The sequence below is a fragment of the Heliangelus exortis genome, chromosome 2, assembly GCF_036169615.1.
Source record: "Heliangelus exortis chromosome 2, bHelExo1.hap1, whole genome shotgun sequence".
Lineage (NCBI taxonomy): Eukaryota > Metazoa > Chordata > Aves > Apodiformes > Trochilidae > Heliangelus > Heliangelus exortis.
Window position 1 is genome coordinate 115859747 of NC_092423.1, and position 17481 is coordinate 115877227.

A 17481-nucleotide genomic window follows, 5' to 3' on the forward strand; every position below is an offset into this window, starting at 1 on the left:
TTCAATATTAAAATAGACATATTCATTTTTATTGTGTCCTTGAAATACAAAATTCACTTAAGATGTTAAATTACTAAAATAATGAAGTTTCAATTTTCTTGCTCAGAAATACATAACATACTTAGTAGATCTAAAAGCCTTAATGATGGATATTAACTATTAAAGTGGAACCTAACCACTGTTCGTCTATATACAAAATGTCAGTTTGCACAATTAAAAGCAATTCACAATCTTTTGAATACCAGAAAGTTCCGTAATGTTGAAATAAAAGATAATTTATAATTCTACAAGAGAAATTCACAGCTCAGTAATTATTCATAAAAACAGTAAAGCCAAAAATAGTGACATGCAACTGGCTTAAAAGCATAAACTAAAGGACAGCTCTGACACAGTTTTATGTTAGCACATTAGGACATATTGGCAGAGAAGTGAAAATCTGATTTTCAAACAGGTACACACAGACCATCGTGGCCTTTTAAGTAATGTTAACAATTTTAAAAGTTACAATAGCTTACAGCAGTACTGAGTGACAGCATGAAAATGGAGACTATGCAATCTGTAAATTAATATAATAGTTAACCCCCCCAATTTTACCATTCACATTAGTTGATGAATTCACTCTTCTTGGGTGCTACAAAGGACCATACTGACTTAGAAAACCTATCTTACATGAGAAAAAAGGTGACTATTAAAAACTTTTTGATAGTGGGAGACATCATCAATATAGCCATAGGGAGCAGCAACCTATAGCCAGAAGCTCATACTGACCATCTGAGTCACATCTCAAACTGATCCATGAATGCACCATTTCATTAAACAAACAGCAGAGAAATCCTAGGGCCACCCACACACTTCTCCAGGTCAGGGGATAAGGCGAGCAGGCACCGTGGATACTGAAGTTATCATGGTTGGATTTGATGAACTTAAAGGTCTTTTCCAACCAGAATGATTTTGTGATTCTGTGATCAAAAATGGTATCATGCCCTACATCATGACACCCTCTCTCCTCAGCACACTGTGGCTGGGACCTCCAGGGACAGTGCACACTTATCCCATTGTGCTGATTCGGATTTTTGACCAGGAATATCGACACCATGGGCCTTTTACTCCCTGCTCCATGGAGACCAAGTCACTCCTGGTCAGACCAGCTGCCAGCTCTTAATAATTCACCTCCTCAGCTGCTGAGCACGTGGACTGGAAGGGCTTAATCTTTCTTCTGTCCTGCTCTGGCTCTCAGGACTTTATCTTGGGGTGAGGCTGGGGCATGCTAAGGCAGTGATGCACTGATTACCAGCAAAACTGATCTGCCAGGAGAATAAGTTACCAGGAACTCAGCTCCGTGACAAGCTGGACAGGATCTTCTTTGTGTTTGATTGTTTTGGTCCTTGAGGAAAAAAAGCAATGAACTTTTACCCCAGCAAAATGCTGGCCTTTAGTGTGGTGCACAGAGCGCTCTCCAGCCCCAGCGCAAGGCCTCCAAGTGCCTTCATGGAGGCTTCTTGCAGTGCCTGGGAAAGACTCTAACCCCTTTTTTCTTTCTTTTTTTTTTAAATGGAAGCCTGCCCTACAGATTTGATTTGCTATTTTGTAGACAATCTAGCTCTTCATTTAATTCCAAAATAGATATTGTATAAACTGATCAGCAATTAATCTGAAATTACTAATGATTTGCATGTACTTTTGGCACAGTCCTATTATGTCCTACCAAATTATGCAGCAGCCTGTGACACTCACATTCAAAATCCTAAAAATAGAACACAATTATATAAAAAAATTTCTTCCTGTTTAAAACAAATACCTACTGTTTACTGTTATTTTTTCAGTTGCTTCAGGTTTGTTTCAAAGTTGGATGCCAAAGAAAGATTTATCATAGCTCTGGCATGAGACATTTTACAGCTTACATTTAAGCAATAATGGAATACAGTAAGCAGTGTAATGATATCAACATTTTCTCTCACAATAAACCAGGCTCTAATGTCCAAACTGGATTGTGAGCTATGGCTGAGTACAGAATAGCTCCTACAGAGTAACTACAGCAGTAAGTAACTTGAGTACAAGAATCTCTTCATAAGAACAAATTTTATTCTGTGGCACAAAGCAATAATCAGCTTTTGCTGTTGATTAAATGTTGAAGCAAAGTTAAAACATTTAATCAACTGCAAAGCCCATTTAATGCAAGTGTACTCTAACACCATAGACATTATTGATATTATATATGAAGAGAAAATGTTTGTCCAATATATCTTACAAAACCACAATTTTCTCCTCAAAGGATTTGGATGATGGCTGTGCTAATATCTGAAAGCCTTTCTACTGATGTGGATGCTTATTTAGGGTATGTGCTTTACATGAATAACTAAATAGGCTTCTACCCAAATAACAATAAATAATTCTAGTCCTTACTATGTATGTAGCAGTTTCCATCTGCAGGCTATCAAGGGCTTTAGAGATGAGTAAAACTTCTGATTTTAAAAGACTTATGCTGGCACATCCCAAAGAGAGATGTTTTTTGGGAACACAAGGCAAGGCCCACAGACATGGCTACTCTCCCATTGCAATTATCATCTTGGCAAACTGAGACTGGACAGCCATGAGAATCCTCATCAGGCTGGGAAGTGATGACTGGGAAGAGAGACAGGGTCTAAAAATCTCAGATTCTGTGCACTAGGAAATTCCTTTTTGAAACAAGAGCTGGTCACCCAGCAAAGCAGGTTGGGCAGCCAGGATACAGGTGATTTCAGTGGCTGCCCAGGGTTTTCACTTGCTCAAATTTTGGCCACAGGGGAAAGCCTGTTTTCCAGTTTGCAGATGGACATGTCTGTTTCCAAACACAGATCACACTACTTTACATATGAATAACCTAGGCTCAGTTAAACACCATTAAAAAGTAGTTTTAGATACTGCATTTGCCCTTGAAGCCCTCTTCTTCTTTCACCTTCTTGGAGAAACAAACACATGAAAAGGTCAAAATAAACACATGGACTAGCAACATACCAGGAAACCAGTGAGACAAGCAGAAGGCAGTTTTTGAGATGATAATTTCAAAAAGGATCATACATTTTCTTCTCGAAGAATATACTTTTTTGGCTCAAAAGCCAGAATACATAATTTAGGCTTGATCCAGAGCCTATTAAAAGCAAAGGAACCTTCCTTCTGACTTTAAATGACTACAGGATAAAAGCATAGATTTTGATTTCTTTGCATCGGAAAAAAAAAAAAGATGGAAAAGAAAGGGAAGCATTCACCCTCAATACATAAAATTGAAGTCAGAAATGTGCTGCTAATAAACCATTCTTGCAAACCATCCATGACCACACCATGGAGCTTCCACCACATCTCCCAAATAAGGGCTACGACACTAAAGACCACGAAGGGAACAGTGTAAACAGTAAGTTTTAATAATAGCTACTAAAAATTATTTTACCCTCTAGAATTAATTCCCCCTTTCTTGCTTCTATGAGCAGATGCAGAGATGCCTCCAGATGGTGGGTGTTTGGGACCTTCCAATCTAACAAGTGGGAACCTCTGTGACAGAGGACTGCTGAGATGATTTCTCATATAATTGTCCTGGATTCAGCTTGGTGTCATCTTCCCTGTAAATCCTACTAATTTATGGGAGTCCATCTTCTAGGGACACAGCTATTTACTTGGCCAAACTCTTGTCACCTCACCAACTGCAACTCGGGCAGGACAAATTCAGGTTTCGTGTCCCCTCATCTGATACCTACCTCCAGCCTAAGGGCTTTTCTCCTTAGAAACAACTAGGTAAAGCAGAGAGGGGAAAGGAAATGCTTCCAAACATACAAAGCTGAGTGATGAAACAGAGCAAACATGGGGATTAGTAGAAGGCATAGAGGCAGCCGTTCACTTTCTTCAGGGCCTTAGCTTGTAACGAAAGGCAGTATCAACGTCTGGCAGGAGGATACCAAGGCCCATACGACTGTTATCAAGTCTGACAGCTTTGTTTTCTGCTAGTTCTACATCAAAATTAGCCAACAGTAAGAAAAGAAACATCTTCATCTCATTCATTGCAAGGAACCTCCCTGGACACATGCTGATCCCAGAGCCAAAGGGCATTAGGAAATACTTCAGCTTTCTTCCTGCCTTGTAGAATGTGGTTTTCTTCTTGCCATTCTCTATGTATCGATCAAATTTATACTCCTGAAAATAAAAGAGAGAGCGAGCGTGATATCTAACAAGGCAGTTAAATGAGTTGCTTTGTTTGCACAACAGTCATGCTTGTGAAACCCCAAAAATAAGATAAAGAGGAAGACAAGGAGTTGACAGCTTCTCCCTTTTAGTTGGTTCCCTCAAGTTTCATTAGCTCACAATATCTTTCCTGTAAAGAACACTTCTTAAATCCACTTACTTAGCATAGATCTTTTACATCAAGCTCCTTCAATTTCTACATCTCATCCACTGGAGGTCTGGCCTATATTGATTATAATTAGATTTTGACTGCTTTGTAGCAGGGACAATGAACCTTAGTATAAGGACAATTTTCTTCTAAAGCATGATATGAGCTCAGTGTGGTTTATACATCATAAATAAGGATAATCTGCCAAATTCTGCAAATGCCTAAGAATAAATTAATGCTTTGCACCAATCTTGTTCCTGCAAGCTAAAGCAAAATCCATCTTTCTTTTGCACCCAGCGGTGCAGATTATACAAAAACCAGATCTGATGCTTTGCAGTCAATTTTCCCTTCAGTTGGACATGGCTGCTGCTTAATTTGCCACATCTGACCTTCAAATGTTTTGCTCTGGAACCTGTGTGTGAGGCAGGACAACTGCCAGTGGCTGACCATTATAAAGAGGGTGCTTTCCAGTAGGGCTTGAGGTTGTGCTTGTAACCTACATTCCATAAATTGAACATCTTTCTGACAATTTTCCAGTAGCAGGATCCCTGTTTAGAGATAACTCATGTTTTTGAATGAAGGAGATCTGGCATCCTCACTCAGTCAACGGCAAATTAACCACTTACAAAATCCTCCTGCATGCTTTGAATAAAAATGACAGACACTTCTTGCTTATGGTCACTCATTAGCATTTGTCCTGCTTTGCATACATCTGCTATAGCAGCAGCCATTTGGAGCTGGCTGGGAACAAGTCAGTCAGACAGAAACCAACCTCAACTGATTAAAAAAAAATGTACCACAATGTAAAATACACTGATACTGATCTACCCATTAGATTACAAGCTCTGAAAACCATGCACTGCAGGGCTTGCTGTCAAGAAAAAACAGTGGCAGGGGAGGTGGTCTACGAGAAAGGGAATGAGTACAGGATAGACTGGAGGGGATGTACCTTTGGTGTTGAAAAATGGGAGCTTGTTTCTCTAACTGGCAGTGGCATCCACAAAGATAAAGGTGCATGAGCATCTCCACTGTCAAGTAATTCTTTTCAGTCTCTTTGAACAACCCAGCCAAAAGAAAGCTTGCCATTTTTTCCCCCCTTGTTAGATTATTGCTCCATTTGAAGAAATGAAGTAACAAATGAAAGCCCAGAATACCACTTTTTTCTTCAATAAAGAGATTCACTTCCTGAAATATAAATCCTGCTGGCCTAAAAAAAGCACTGCTAAATATGAACTGCAGTAACTTAAGAAAAAGACCCAACCCAACCAAGAGCTCTTAATTTTGTTAGAACATTTCCACAAGATGCACTCCTGGTGTCTGGAGGAATTAAGAACTGTGGTATTGAACACACAAACATAACTGAGTCAAACGTTATGCTTTTTCACCTTAAAAGCCATCTGAGAGTTGTAATTGCTTTTAACAGAAAATAAATTGGTGTATAAGGAACTGTAAAGGCAGAAACAAGTGTGAAACAGGAATGGGGCCAAAGACAGTGACATCAAACTCAGGCTCATGCTGCTGAAGCCTGTTGGGTTGGATAGTGCTTCCTCAAAAGCTGATTTGCTGGCTAAATAAAGACTAATTTTTGTCAATAAAGGAACTTTCAGTCATTCAAGGCTCACTGGAAGAGAGAGAGTGGTTGTTGGCAAGGAAAAGGTGAAGACACTGAGCAAGAACAGGAAATGAAGTTCTCTATGCAAGGCCTGCTATGAGTATTATGAAAACTGAGCAATCTCCTATGATTGGTATAGGTCTCTCTCTGTCACATCTCATATTTAGGTTTTTTGGGGAAGCCACCATGTAAGGTTTCCTTTGGGGTTTCCTGATATTTCACTCCATGGGGTTTGCAGGGATAATTTACTGAGCTCTATAGGTAGCTGATTTAGGCTTCAGGGGTTCACTCATCCACTTTATAGAAAACTGATTCATGTATTTAGGCTTCGATGAGTGGAGAAAGAGGTCAACAATATATACTTACACTTACACAATATGGTGTCAAAGCAGAAGATAGCTTGAACTGAAATTTATGGATCCAGGAGAAAAGCATTGCTACAAAATTATCTTGTCAAGCTGCCTGTTTTCCCAGGAAAGTTTTCCCTAAATACATGACAAGCTCAAGACTGCACCTTTCAAAAAATTCATTCTCCATCTCTATCTGATCCTCAGTAGTTACTGTTGAAAGCACACTGCATATTTTAAGAACCAAACAGAACAGTGATTTCCCCACTTCTCGAGAGGACCCATGTGCTGAAATCCATGTACTGCAATGTGTGGATTGCTCATTCACCATCAAAAAGATAAAAGATATGAACTAAAGCTGTACTGTGAAAGCTGTGCAGAGCTGATACTAAGCGGATATATTCAAGGAGTGGAAATATGGTAATATATTCCAACAATTATTGGATAAGAGAGGGGATCAGTTTCCACACTGATGCTTTTGGTCTAGGACCTAAACAAACAGATGGACTTTTGACAAATCAATAATGTTCTCCAAAATAAAGTGTTAAGAATAAAATGAGAAAAAGCTTGTTTGTTAGTTCTTCCTTTTAAAGGACAGAAATATTAATCAACTATTTGCCAATATATAGATTATTTTTTAATTTTTTTTTTTCCTGTGGGCTTTGTCTTACTTTTTGGGTGAAGACAGCCAGCAGAGCCTTCCTGAACATAATTTCCATATTCAGGGCTCCAGTGTTGATCCTGGTGACTATAATTTACTCCCTCTAACTCTGACAACACTCCACACCTCCTCTCACTGAGGTTGGTGGAGTTCCTGCACAGTGAGATGCTGTCCCACACCAACAAGGCACTTGAATCTCATCTTCTTCTTTGCACCCTCATATCCTTAAATTCCCTTAAGGGAGCAATGCCTGTAACGTGGGTTTTCTAGAAACACGTTAAAAAAATCTAGTTCCCTTCCTCTTTGGCTGAAATGCCAAGGATGGAAATCAGCACAGCTGGGAGACAGTCATTTGCTTAAGCAAATGGGGATGAGGAATGGATCAGGTAGGAGTTCTCACCTCTCAGGCAGAGGAGGCATGCAAGAGCCTTCCCCTGCACCCTCGCTCTTCCTCCATGGCACCCAGGGCTGGAGAGGCAGCAATCTGGGGCAGCAACTCAGCCCAGAGGAGGACTATTCAATTTGCATTCAGGTGGTGAATTTCTGAAGCTGTATTAAGGCTGAGGAAGGGTGGGTTAATTTCCAGTCTTTGATATTCATTAACTCGAGCATCAGAAAAAAATACAGGGAGATGACACAATTACGCTCCGAGCTTCACTGCAGAGCAACAGCTTTACAGTCTCAAGTTCACAACATTCTACTGACTGATCAAGAAGGGGTGAATCCCTACGAAGGGAGGTGGAAAAGCCTAAGGCTCAAGTAAGACACTGCTATTATAGGGCTTCAGAGAGTCAATGATGCTTTGGGGGCACTTAGCTAAATGGCCCACATTATTTGCTATTTAAACCACCTCCTATTATTCAGCCCTCCTTGGGTATCAAATGATCCACTGCCAAACAAAACCCACATTTAGCCTAAAGTTTATGGAAGTCAATGTGGAACTGTCAATTCCTTTGAAAGCAGTCGCGGTCAGTCTCATCACCATATTTCTCTCTTCAGGCCATGAATCCTTTGACCTGCAGGGCCCTAGAAAATACATCTGAAAGTAGGAAGATTTGTTCCACAAGAAGGAGCAGCAGCAAAAAGAAAAAAACAAACTAAAAAAAACATCCAGCCCACAGATCACCAAAGGCTTGGCTGCTGCAATGTGCCTGGAGTAGGAAGCTTAGCACCAGCTGAATGTTTACCTTAGGATCTTCATAGACCTCAGGGTCCATGTGCAAAATCTGTGGGTAAAGGGCTATCCAGTCTCCTTTCCTCAAACTGACTTCTTGATTCCCTTCAAGCTTGAGAACAAAATCCTCCTGGCTGATGCGGATGTTCATGGAGGACGAGCACATCCGTAAACTCTCGTTTAAGGCACTTTCTGCGATTAAACAGAAGAGAAGGGGGGGGAAGAGTCAGAAACGTGAGAGATGATTGGAAGTTATACATGGCTACAGCTGCTGGACCTCGAGAGGTTTAGTAGGGTAGGCTATGGAAAAAACAAAAACAAAAAAAAAACCCACCCACAAACCAAACATAAAGCAGTGACAAGGAGGAAGCAATAAATAGCCCTGCAGGGCTGGGGTGGGGAGCCATGACACTGAACCTCCCGATGTGATTCTCAGTGATGGTGCTGAGAAATCCTGTCGGGTGTAGGCAGCAATGAGGTTTGGGTGGAAAGTCATTATTCAGGCATCACATTGCAGCCCAAAGATGCAAACGCTTTGTACATTTAGATACACTTTGGAGGTTGCAAGCAAAAACCACTGAAAGCATCTATATGTTAGAAAAAATAATTTCACTTGATAATTGTGTAGTCATTATGAGGAGTTTTGTATTTATTTTCTTTTCAATGCATTATGCTGCCAAATGGTAGTGTTTGTTATGGTCAGAGTGAATGAAAGCAGTTCATTATTGGTCTGGTAATTTTAAGAGAGAAAGACACTTTTAATTGGTCAAGGGAAAATAAAACCTAGTCCTTTCAGGCTCAGGGAAAGCAAGATTTCTGTCTCCACCATCACATCCTGGAAGGCTCCAGAAGCTGAATGTCCTTGCTTTCCCAGTGGCCTTCACCTTTTGCTCCTAGCACGACAGATTTTATGGCTAATTTCCGGCAATTTATCCTGGCAGTTTGAGGAGGAATTCCTTTGGGAATAATATGCATAATTTGCATAAATCATTCTGATAGCATGTATATCAGCATGTAGCTCCTGTCTAGGGCTGCATCTCTCACTTTGTAATCAAAACTGACTATTTTTCCACCAGCGTGTATGGGTGCTGTTGTATGTGACTTGATTCCTTCTAATCACCAGTGTGAAAAATAGCCTAAAATAGGGTTTCATTTGCACACAATACTCCATTTGTGTCTGCATTTATGTTCCGTGGTATCAAATAAGCTGCCCCTAAGTGTTCACCATGGCACTGTAACTGCTGAACCCAAAAGGTTAGTTTATTAGAGACAGTAGCTACCCAGAGTAGATGCCTCTAAAAAAAAAGAAAAAAAAAAAAAAAAAGAAACAAATATTCTTTCACTAAAAATTAAATCTGGTGCAGCATGCATAGCAAATAAAGTGGCCCTGGATGCTTTCTTGCAGGAGGTTTTTCCTTAAGCATGCATTTGTCTAAAGAAATGAGGCTGCGGTCAGCTTTGTGTGGCCAGCGCCGTGATTCAATGTGACGTACAGTGAGTCTGTGCATATTCTTTTGGACTGCCTTCGTTACTATAATCAGGCAGAGTCAAATCGGCTTGTTGGTGACGAAGCCAGAAAAGAACCCTGGTTCCAGAAGATGGCCTCTACTGCGGATAGCCACAAGGCACCTGACACGATAGATTTCAACTGGCAGCACTCTGGCAACAAAACTTTACGCGGTACAAAAGAAAGGGTCCGGCCTCTGCTCCCAGACTGTCTTCAACCTGCGGGAAACGACACTGGTAACTCCATGAAGGTCCACCACTTGGAAATGGTGGTGACATGTGGCGACACCAGAAATCAAATGAGGGAAGGGGGAACGAGGGGAACAAAAAAAAAAAAAGCCCCCAACAACAACCAACAACAAAGGAAAAATTATTATTAAAACACTGCTGCAAAATAGCAGGTTCATGTTTAACCGCCCAAGCGATGCGGTCGCATCCTATCGGTGGACGTTGTCCCTGAAAAGCAGCAGTCCCTGCCCTCTGCCGGATCCCAAATGACAATTGGGCAGCATCTCTTATGCAGAAGTTAATCACAATAATGGAGCACAAAGTGTGGCTTAGCGGTCAGATCGTAAATGACAAATCTGTTTTACCTTCCAGTACCAGTTATGTGTGGAAGGCGAGCTTGGCTCTTGCTCTGAGCGATCATGCCGATAATCATTAGATGACAAAAGTAATGAGTCACATTATGATCAACAAAGGAGAATGGAGCTTATATGGCTTTGCGGGCTCACATTAAAAAAAATAGACAGTCAGCTTTCCACAAATGCCGGAGCTATACATTGAGAGGAATGACAACTGCACAATAAAACTGCAGCCTTTACTCGCAGTTGTCATAGTTCAGCAGACACCAGCCATCGCCGCTGACAGACCAGCTGGGTAGCTTGGGAGGCCTTCCATTCTGCACCATGAGATACAGTAAATTATCCAGCACGGTAGAGCAACATCTGTTTCTGTGCTTGTGCCGAACAAACAAGGCAATTTAAAGCATACCAAGGGATAACCAAGCAGCAAATGAACATGACCCTCATTTTTTTCTCCCCTTCTTACACACATGAGATGCTAAACTTCACTGTGTGAGCGCTACATAAAGAAGCCAGGCTGTTGTTTGATAAGGTGTTGTCAGAGAGATTTTACATATTTTCTAGAGAGAGAGAGGGAAAAAAAAAAAAAAAAGAGATAGCTCTCTCATAGTATTGTTATTCTTAGAATCCTCCCACTTCTCTCTTCGTTTCTCTTATACTAAAGCTAGCACTCAGCTCCCAATTCATTCTAGATTTTTTTTAAAAAAACTGTTTCAATATACTTATAAATATTCAGTCTTTAAACCCTAATTTGCTATACTTAGTTCACATGCCTTCAAGCATTTGTCTTCCAATTTCCACTGAATAAATGCGTACTAATGAGAAATAGAGCAAGCTGCTGAGGCAAAGCTGGGTGACTTGAGCCTGGCCTGCCACCAGCTTGTGATAGGCAGGCAAATTGAGTTAAAATGAAAAGTCTTGTCAGCTGAAATACAACATGGTAGCCAAACAGCAAGCTGTCAATCATCCAGCCAAAACAAGGGACTGCAGGTAATAAAAGGTCATTGCGAATCATAAGTGCATTTGGCTTTCGTAGGCAAGTTAATTTTAATTAAACATGATCTTGATCTGTAAATGTTTTATAAAACTTATTGTGCATAATGGATTGTTAATTTTACACTAACACATAGCAGGTAATAGGGTACTATTAGAGTGTATTGTAGGAAAATAGCTATCGAGTATGCAAATATTGGGGGGGGTCATTTATCTGCAGGCACCACGGTGTGCCAACACAAATGATGATCTGAAACAAGTACATTTGCATCTTCCTAAGAACTAAACAGTACTGCCCAGACCATTCCAGGAAAATATATTAATTCTTCTCAATCCAACCAACAATTTTAATGCTCAGCATTTGTGTTATGGCTATGCAGTCTGTCTTAGCTCTTTTTGGGTTCCAACCCTTTCCTGTGTAGGAAACATTTTTTCAAGCTCTGCTCTTTTCGCAGGAAATATCCGGGATTCAGCAGTAACCTGGGGCAAGAATACTTCACCATATAAATGAATGGACTAATATTAAACAAACGAACTGACTAAACATGCCTAGCATTAAAAATGCACGAAGTATATTGCTGCTTTACTCTTTGCATTTTCATTATAAGCATAAAAACCGACAGACCATTCTCATGTGTTCATTATTATATTAGAGCTCCGTTGTGAGCTGTAACGACTAATAATGTATGTTACTCTGCTCACAGAACCACACACCTTTGGGTACAAGGAAAAGTCCTACGTAGACAAAACAAAGTGTGCTGCCCCAGAAGTGCTATTGGAAAAACAGGATCAAATTTGCCAGGTTTGCTGTGGGTTGAAAGCTTTTTTTTAAATTAAAAAAAAATCACATATTCATGCTTCGAATTTATAAGTAAATCAGGCCACGTTGTTCCCTAGACCCAAAGAATCTGACCGTAATAACAATATTGCCTCCTGAGAAAGGTTTTTAGCAGTTCTTGCTTGTTCTCTGTAACATGAGGAATCAAAAAAAAAGTCTCTTGCTATAGTGGGACAAAAAGAGGACAGAGAATCAGAGTGCGTAAAACAGGAGAATGAGATGACAAGGTGATGAAGGTACAAAATTCCCACCTGGTCTGCCTTACTCAAGAGCAGGGACACAAATCCTGGTTTTCTGTGCTCTGGGTAGGCACAGGGAGAGCAGGAAGAGGAAAAGCTCCATCTCAGAGGTGGGAGTCAGTGAGCTGCAAGGGCAAAGGCAGTACTGGCCCACAACCTCCCCTCAACATGTAGATTTTTGGTGTGCAAGCAGTGCAAATTGTGTCCCTCCTACACAATTATTAACAAAACATCTCTTACCCTTTGGCACTGAAGCATGAATTTAATTCTCTTATGGTACAGATTTTTTTTCTATATTATTATTTTATGGGACAGTATCCAGCCCTTTATGACTTAAGTGCCAGAAGAATTGAAGTCTAGCTTCTGTTCATACCACATTACATTTAACACGATTATAAAATTTAACAAAAGTGTTAAAAGAATACTACAAAGTAGGATGTGGCACTTCCCTCTCAACACATAAATCACATGTTACCAAGGTACTTCAACATTTCAAGGAGTAGCGGAGGAATAACACAGTTGGTGTCTGAAACTGTCCATACCATTTTGCAGCAGATGGTTTTAGTGAAGTACATGCTTTTGTTTTCCTTATTCCTACACTTCTGGGGTGCTTTGTGGTTTTTATTTCCTTTCTTTTCCTTGCCATTCCTATCTTGGGTTCCAAATACAAAATAAATTATCTCCTGATCTTCTTGACACTTAGTAACTTTCACTTTCCATTATTTGTGGTGGATTCAAAGTGATGAGAAGCAATTTTATTTTTATTCCTTAAAAGTGCATTAAATGCTTAGCCTGTCATGTTCTTCAGAAGTGATCCTGTAATCAGGTATCTCTTCTACTTAAAAAACAACCTCCATCAGTTAGAGACAAATCTGCACCAAACCCTGACTTTGGATGAAACCAACTTATTTGACTCATGCTACAGAACATAAACATTAATGCTTTAACAAATCAATTGGATCAATCACAATTTTATATTTGTACCATGAGAAATGATGCAAGTTTGAACACAGGGTCTTGGTATGTGCCACATTGGCTGGACCTGGAGAATGGCAGCTATTACATCCAAGTCAGGAGACTACTGCTCTACCACCCTATCTTAACAGCTTATTTTAAGAGTGGAACATCAGTTCAGGCCATGAACGACCAAAACATATAGACTGACGAGCTTAGTTTTAACAGGGGGCTTATTTCAGTGGTTAGAACTAGGGGAATATTGAGCCTTCATGCTTTTGTTCAGCTGTGTGCTATCTTGCTAACAGCACCTATGGAGACTTTCAGATGCTTAATGGTAAAGGCTCCTACCCTCTACACCCTCTTCCCTCCTCCAGGATAATTTTAGCATTCATCTTGCCAATGCCTGTGCACTAGCAAACAAAACGAAACCATCATCAGCTGATGCTCTCTGAAGGCTCACTGAGCTCTTGGAGCAAACTGCTTCTAATGGCAACTGGCAAAGGTCTTCTTCTGAAACACTGATCTAGAGCTGTAATCTCACTTAAAAGTCCCTTATTTTGAATCAAAGTACTTTTTTCAATATTTGAAACACCATTTCTAACTTGTAAAGCTTTCTCTTCCTCATTTTGTTCAGAGGCGCTGCTCTTCTGAAGGCCGCTTTAGAAGCCTTTTTTGTTTTGCTGAAGAAACTCCTTGGGAAAAAATATCACATTTGCAGTTTAAATACATTAACCCACTTCAATTTCAGAGAAGGGTCTTTCTCAGCAGTGCCATACAGACGTATATGAAACGCATTAACACTTCGGCAGATGCTCAGAATCAAACAACTTAATAGGCATCAACTTTTTTTCAAATAATTGCAAAGCTTCGATTTAGCCTTTTGCATACCTTGCACAGTTAATTACCTAGGCTTTAATGTTTACATGCAATGAGAGTATCTACAGCTATAAACTACATAATTTATAATTGATGTAAATGGGTGTTATTATGTCAATTAGGCAGCTGTGTCCTCCACCTTCTCAGTAAACAGAAATGAGTGATAAACGGAGTTTGCTGGGAGAGCCCCTCTTTTCTTCCTAGCAGATAAAAATAAATTACCTAGGTAGACCAGGTTGTCCAATTGTTCTCTGGTGAGGTGGATGTTATACCTGGGCCCTCTCTTCTGACCTGTTGACTGCAGCAAATGGTCAATCTCGTCACGCACCGCTGCAAGAGCTTCTGGGTGCCGCAGAAGATAATACATGGCCCAGAATGTAGCTGGAATCGTGTTTCCCACAGAGGCCCACAGGAAGGCAAAATGATGTGCTGGGAGAAAATAAGTGAAAAGGAAGATTAATAGCGTTTATTACACTGATTAGATTTGCAGTGTGCTAATTAAAAGATGTTAGGACACAGACCCAGCCAAGGATCAGTGAATGCTAATGAGGACCAATAGGCTTCTGAAGTCTAATTTTCTGCTTAATGAGAATAGTTTGAAATGTAATGTCGGGGGGGGTGGGGGGAATAAGGGGAGGAAATGCAGCTCAGTTATAATCTTTCTCATTATCACCATTAAGTATCTTGTTTTACCACCTCAGCACAAAAAAAAAATCAATTATCATAGAGGGTTGCTTCAGAGTAAAACATTTTATCATTAGCCAATTAGAAAGAACATAAAAAAATTTCAAGGTCGCCATTTTGCCTTTTTATTTCAAAGGTCTATAGTAAATTATTTTATTTGAGACAAGCAATCATTCATAAGTTTCCTACCTGCTTTGTCATAATCTCCAAGCAGCTCATATTTCTCAAATATATCTTGTCTGGCTTGGACCACTTTTGACCCTCCCAGCCATTTTGTCATGTTCTGAAGTAAAAAATGATGTATAAGCTCCTTCCGAACCTTCTTGGTAGCTCCTAGCAACTCAATTGGTATGTTTGCAGCTAAATAGGGAAAGCTGGCATCAAACTTGATAAATTTGTCTCTGATTTCACTAATAACTTTGTGGCCATCTGCAGCAGGAACTCTTCCATATAGTGTTACAAAACTGGCTTCAAACATTACAGAGCAGCAGAATTTGTACATTTTTTCTGTTTCCCAATCTGTTGCTTGTGAGCATTTCCATTCAAATATATCCTGGAGATTTTTCATCATGTGGTCAGAAATGACATCCAAAGGCTTGCCTTGTAGATACTGGTAGATTCTGTGCAGGTTTTCCTTGAGATCGGGGAATTTTCCATTCGACAAGGCTGGGTAGTCAAAAGTTTTGGAAGCCATTTTATCAGCAAATTCATGAAATTCAAGTTGCTTGCTATTTCGGATGACATAGACATATTGAAATGGGTCCATAATAAAGGTAATATATCTACCTGAATAGAAGATAAGAAAAAAAAAAATAGAGATATGTGTATTTTTATAATCTGGTAGCATTTTCAGAAGTAGTAACTGCAAACAAGCCCAGTCAATGTATGGAAGAAAAGCACAAAGAAAATCCCCATAAAGCAAAGACCTCTGAAGAAATCTGCAAAATAAAAAAGGAAGAAAAAGGAAGGAAAAGGGACAGAAAGAGAGAGAAGGAGGGAAGGAGAGAGAGAGAGAAAGGAGAGGAGAGGAGAGAAGAGGAGAGGAGAACAGAGGAGAGGAGAGGAGAGGAGAAGAAGAAGGAAGGAACATATAACAAGTTTTATTTAGCTTTGGAAAGAAAGCAATACTGATTCTCTTTGTCAGGATGCAGATTCCACCTGCATATGCTTTTATGGCTCTTCTAAAATCAGCTTGAAGCCAATTCCATGTAGACTGATCTACTGATTTTGCCAACAGTAGGGTGTGACCCACCATCGTGGCACTCCAGGATAAATCATTTAATACACTGGTATAAGTCACAAAAATACAATGTGGACTCATAGCATCATTTGACAATTGTAGGTTTTTACCACCAGAAAGGAAGAAATGAGCATATTTCATCTGTATAGAGGAAGGTGATTGGGAGGCTAGCATGGAAAAAAATGCCACTTAGGCAGTTTTTCTTCAGGTAGGTGACACAGGGGCTTAAAATCCTCCAGTTACAGCTATAATTGCCCATTGCAACACCCCAACATTTAAAGCCTCTCTGACATCTGTTTTTTTCCTCGACTTTTGATAACTTTTCTTTAGGAACGTGCTTAGCGTCGGTATCCTGAGTACCTTAGGAGTTCATTTTGAAGCCATTTCTTACAGTGGAGCATACTTCTGTGTTTAACATGGGTACCATTTTTGTCTACACACTGTTCCAGCACTATCATCCATCATGCCAGAGTGCACCAACAACTTCCTACCCTTCCCCAGGCACTTAATGTGGTGGCACAGCTGTACCTTCAGCTGCTTGCACAGAGGGACAGGAGTGCATCAAGTCTAATGCTTTTTCGAGCTGCCCATGATAGAAAAATCCTGCAATTTCTCCCTAAACTTCAAGTCAACTACTATATAAGAGCACGCTGGTGAACTATCATGAACCAATACACTGAGGCTCCCAAAGCTCAATTAAATCTTAACTCTTTATAGATGAGTCCCATGTTAAGTCTAAATGAATTCTTAATTTGAACGGAGAGGTGTGTTAGGGAAAAAGGGTATCCATGAAAATATACAATATCTTCTGTGGAACATCCCAATGATAAACTCAGGATATCAGTAAAACTTCCAGCACTTACAGTCTAATTCTGTCTCACTAAAGGGAAAAATCTCCTTTGATTTTAATGGGAACACAACATGCTCAACCGAGGACCAAATTTGGCTCTGTGACAGATGTCCTGAGATAAAGTAGTCACTACCAGTAAAAATGTCAACAAGTATCCATGGTTACCATATAGTGACATTTGAAGCATCATAGTTATTCTGTATCCTGGCTTGGTTATACACACAGTGCTCTATGGCAAATCTGGGTGCACGCTGGACTTCCTCTGCAATTACCAACTCTCCCCCAGTTACATCCACTGTAATTCCAGTGAACCAGTAAGGAAACGCGAGGGTTAAATTGAGACACAATTTGACCCCTTTTTTGTCAACAGCATGAGAAGGTTTTTAAGATACCCACAGACTTTGCTTCACTACACCATAACAAACCACAGATGTAAATTAATTTTTGAAGAATAAATGTATTGAGAAATCTGCATGAAAAAGAGATCCTGAATTCCCAGTACTCTCATCTGACCATTTCGTCCTTCCCAGACCACATAGGCTGACAGGAATTTTTAGTCTCAA

At 40.0% G+C, this 17481-nt stretch overlaps 1 protein-coding gene across 3 annotated transcripts in view; it reads right to left on the reverse strand.

Annotated features, from left to right (window-relative positions):
• Positions 1-17481, reverse strand: part of CYP7B1 (cytochrome P450 family 7 subfamily B member 1) — a 124926-nt gene continuing 107445 nt past the window's right edge. For all 3 annotated transcript variants that reach the window (XM_071737654.1, XM_071737656.1, XM_071737655.1), the window contains 4 exons: positions 15018-15614; positions 14367-14573; positions 8165-8343; positions 1-4161 (listed from right to left, as the gene is read on the reverse strand). In XM_071737654.1, coding sequence (XP_071593755.1) covers positions 3874-4161; positions 8165-8343; positions 14367-14573; positions 15018-15614 — 1271 coding nt within the window. In that variant the 3' untranslated portion in view covers positions 1-3873. The remainder of the gene's footprint in view (positions 4162-8164; positions 8344-14366; positions 14574-15017; positions 15615-17481) is intronic.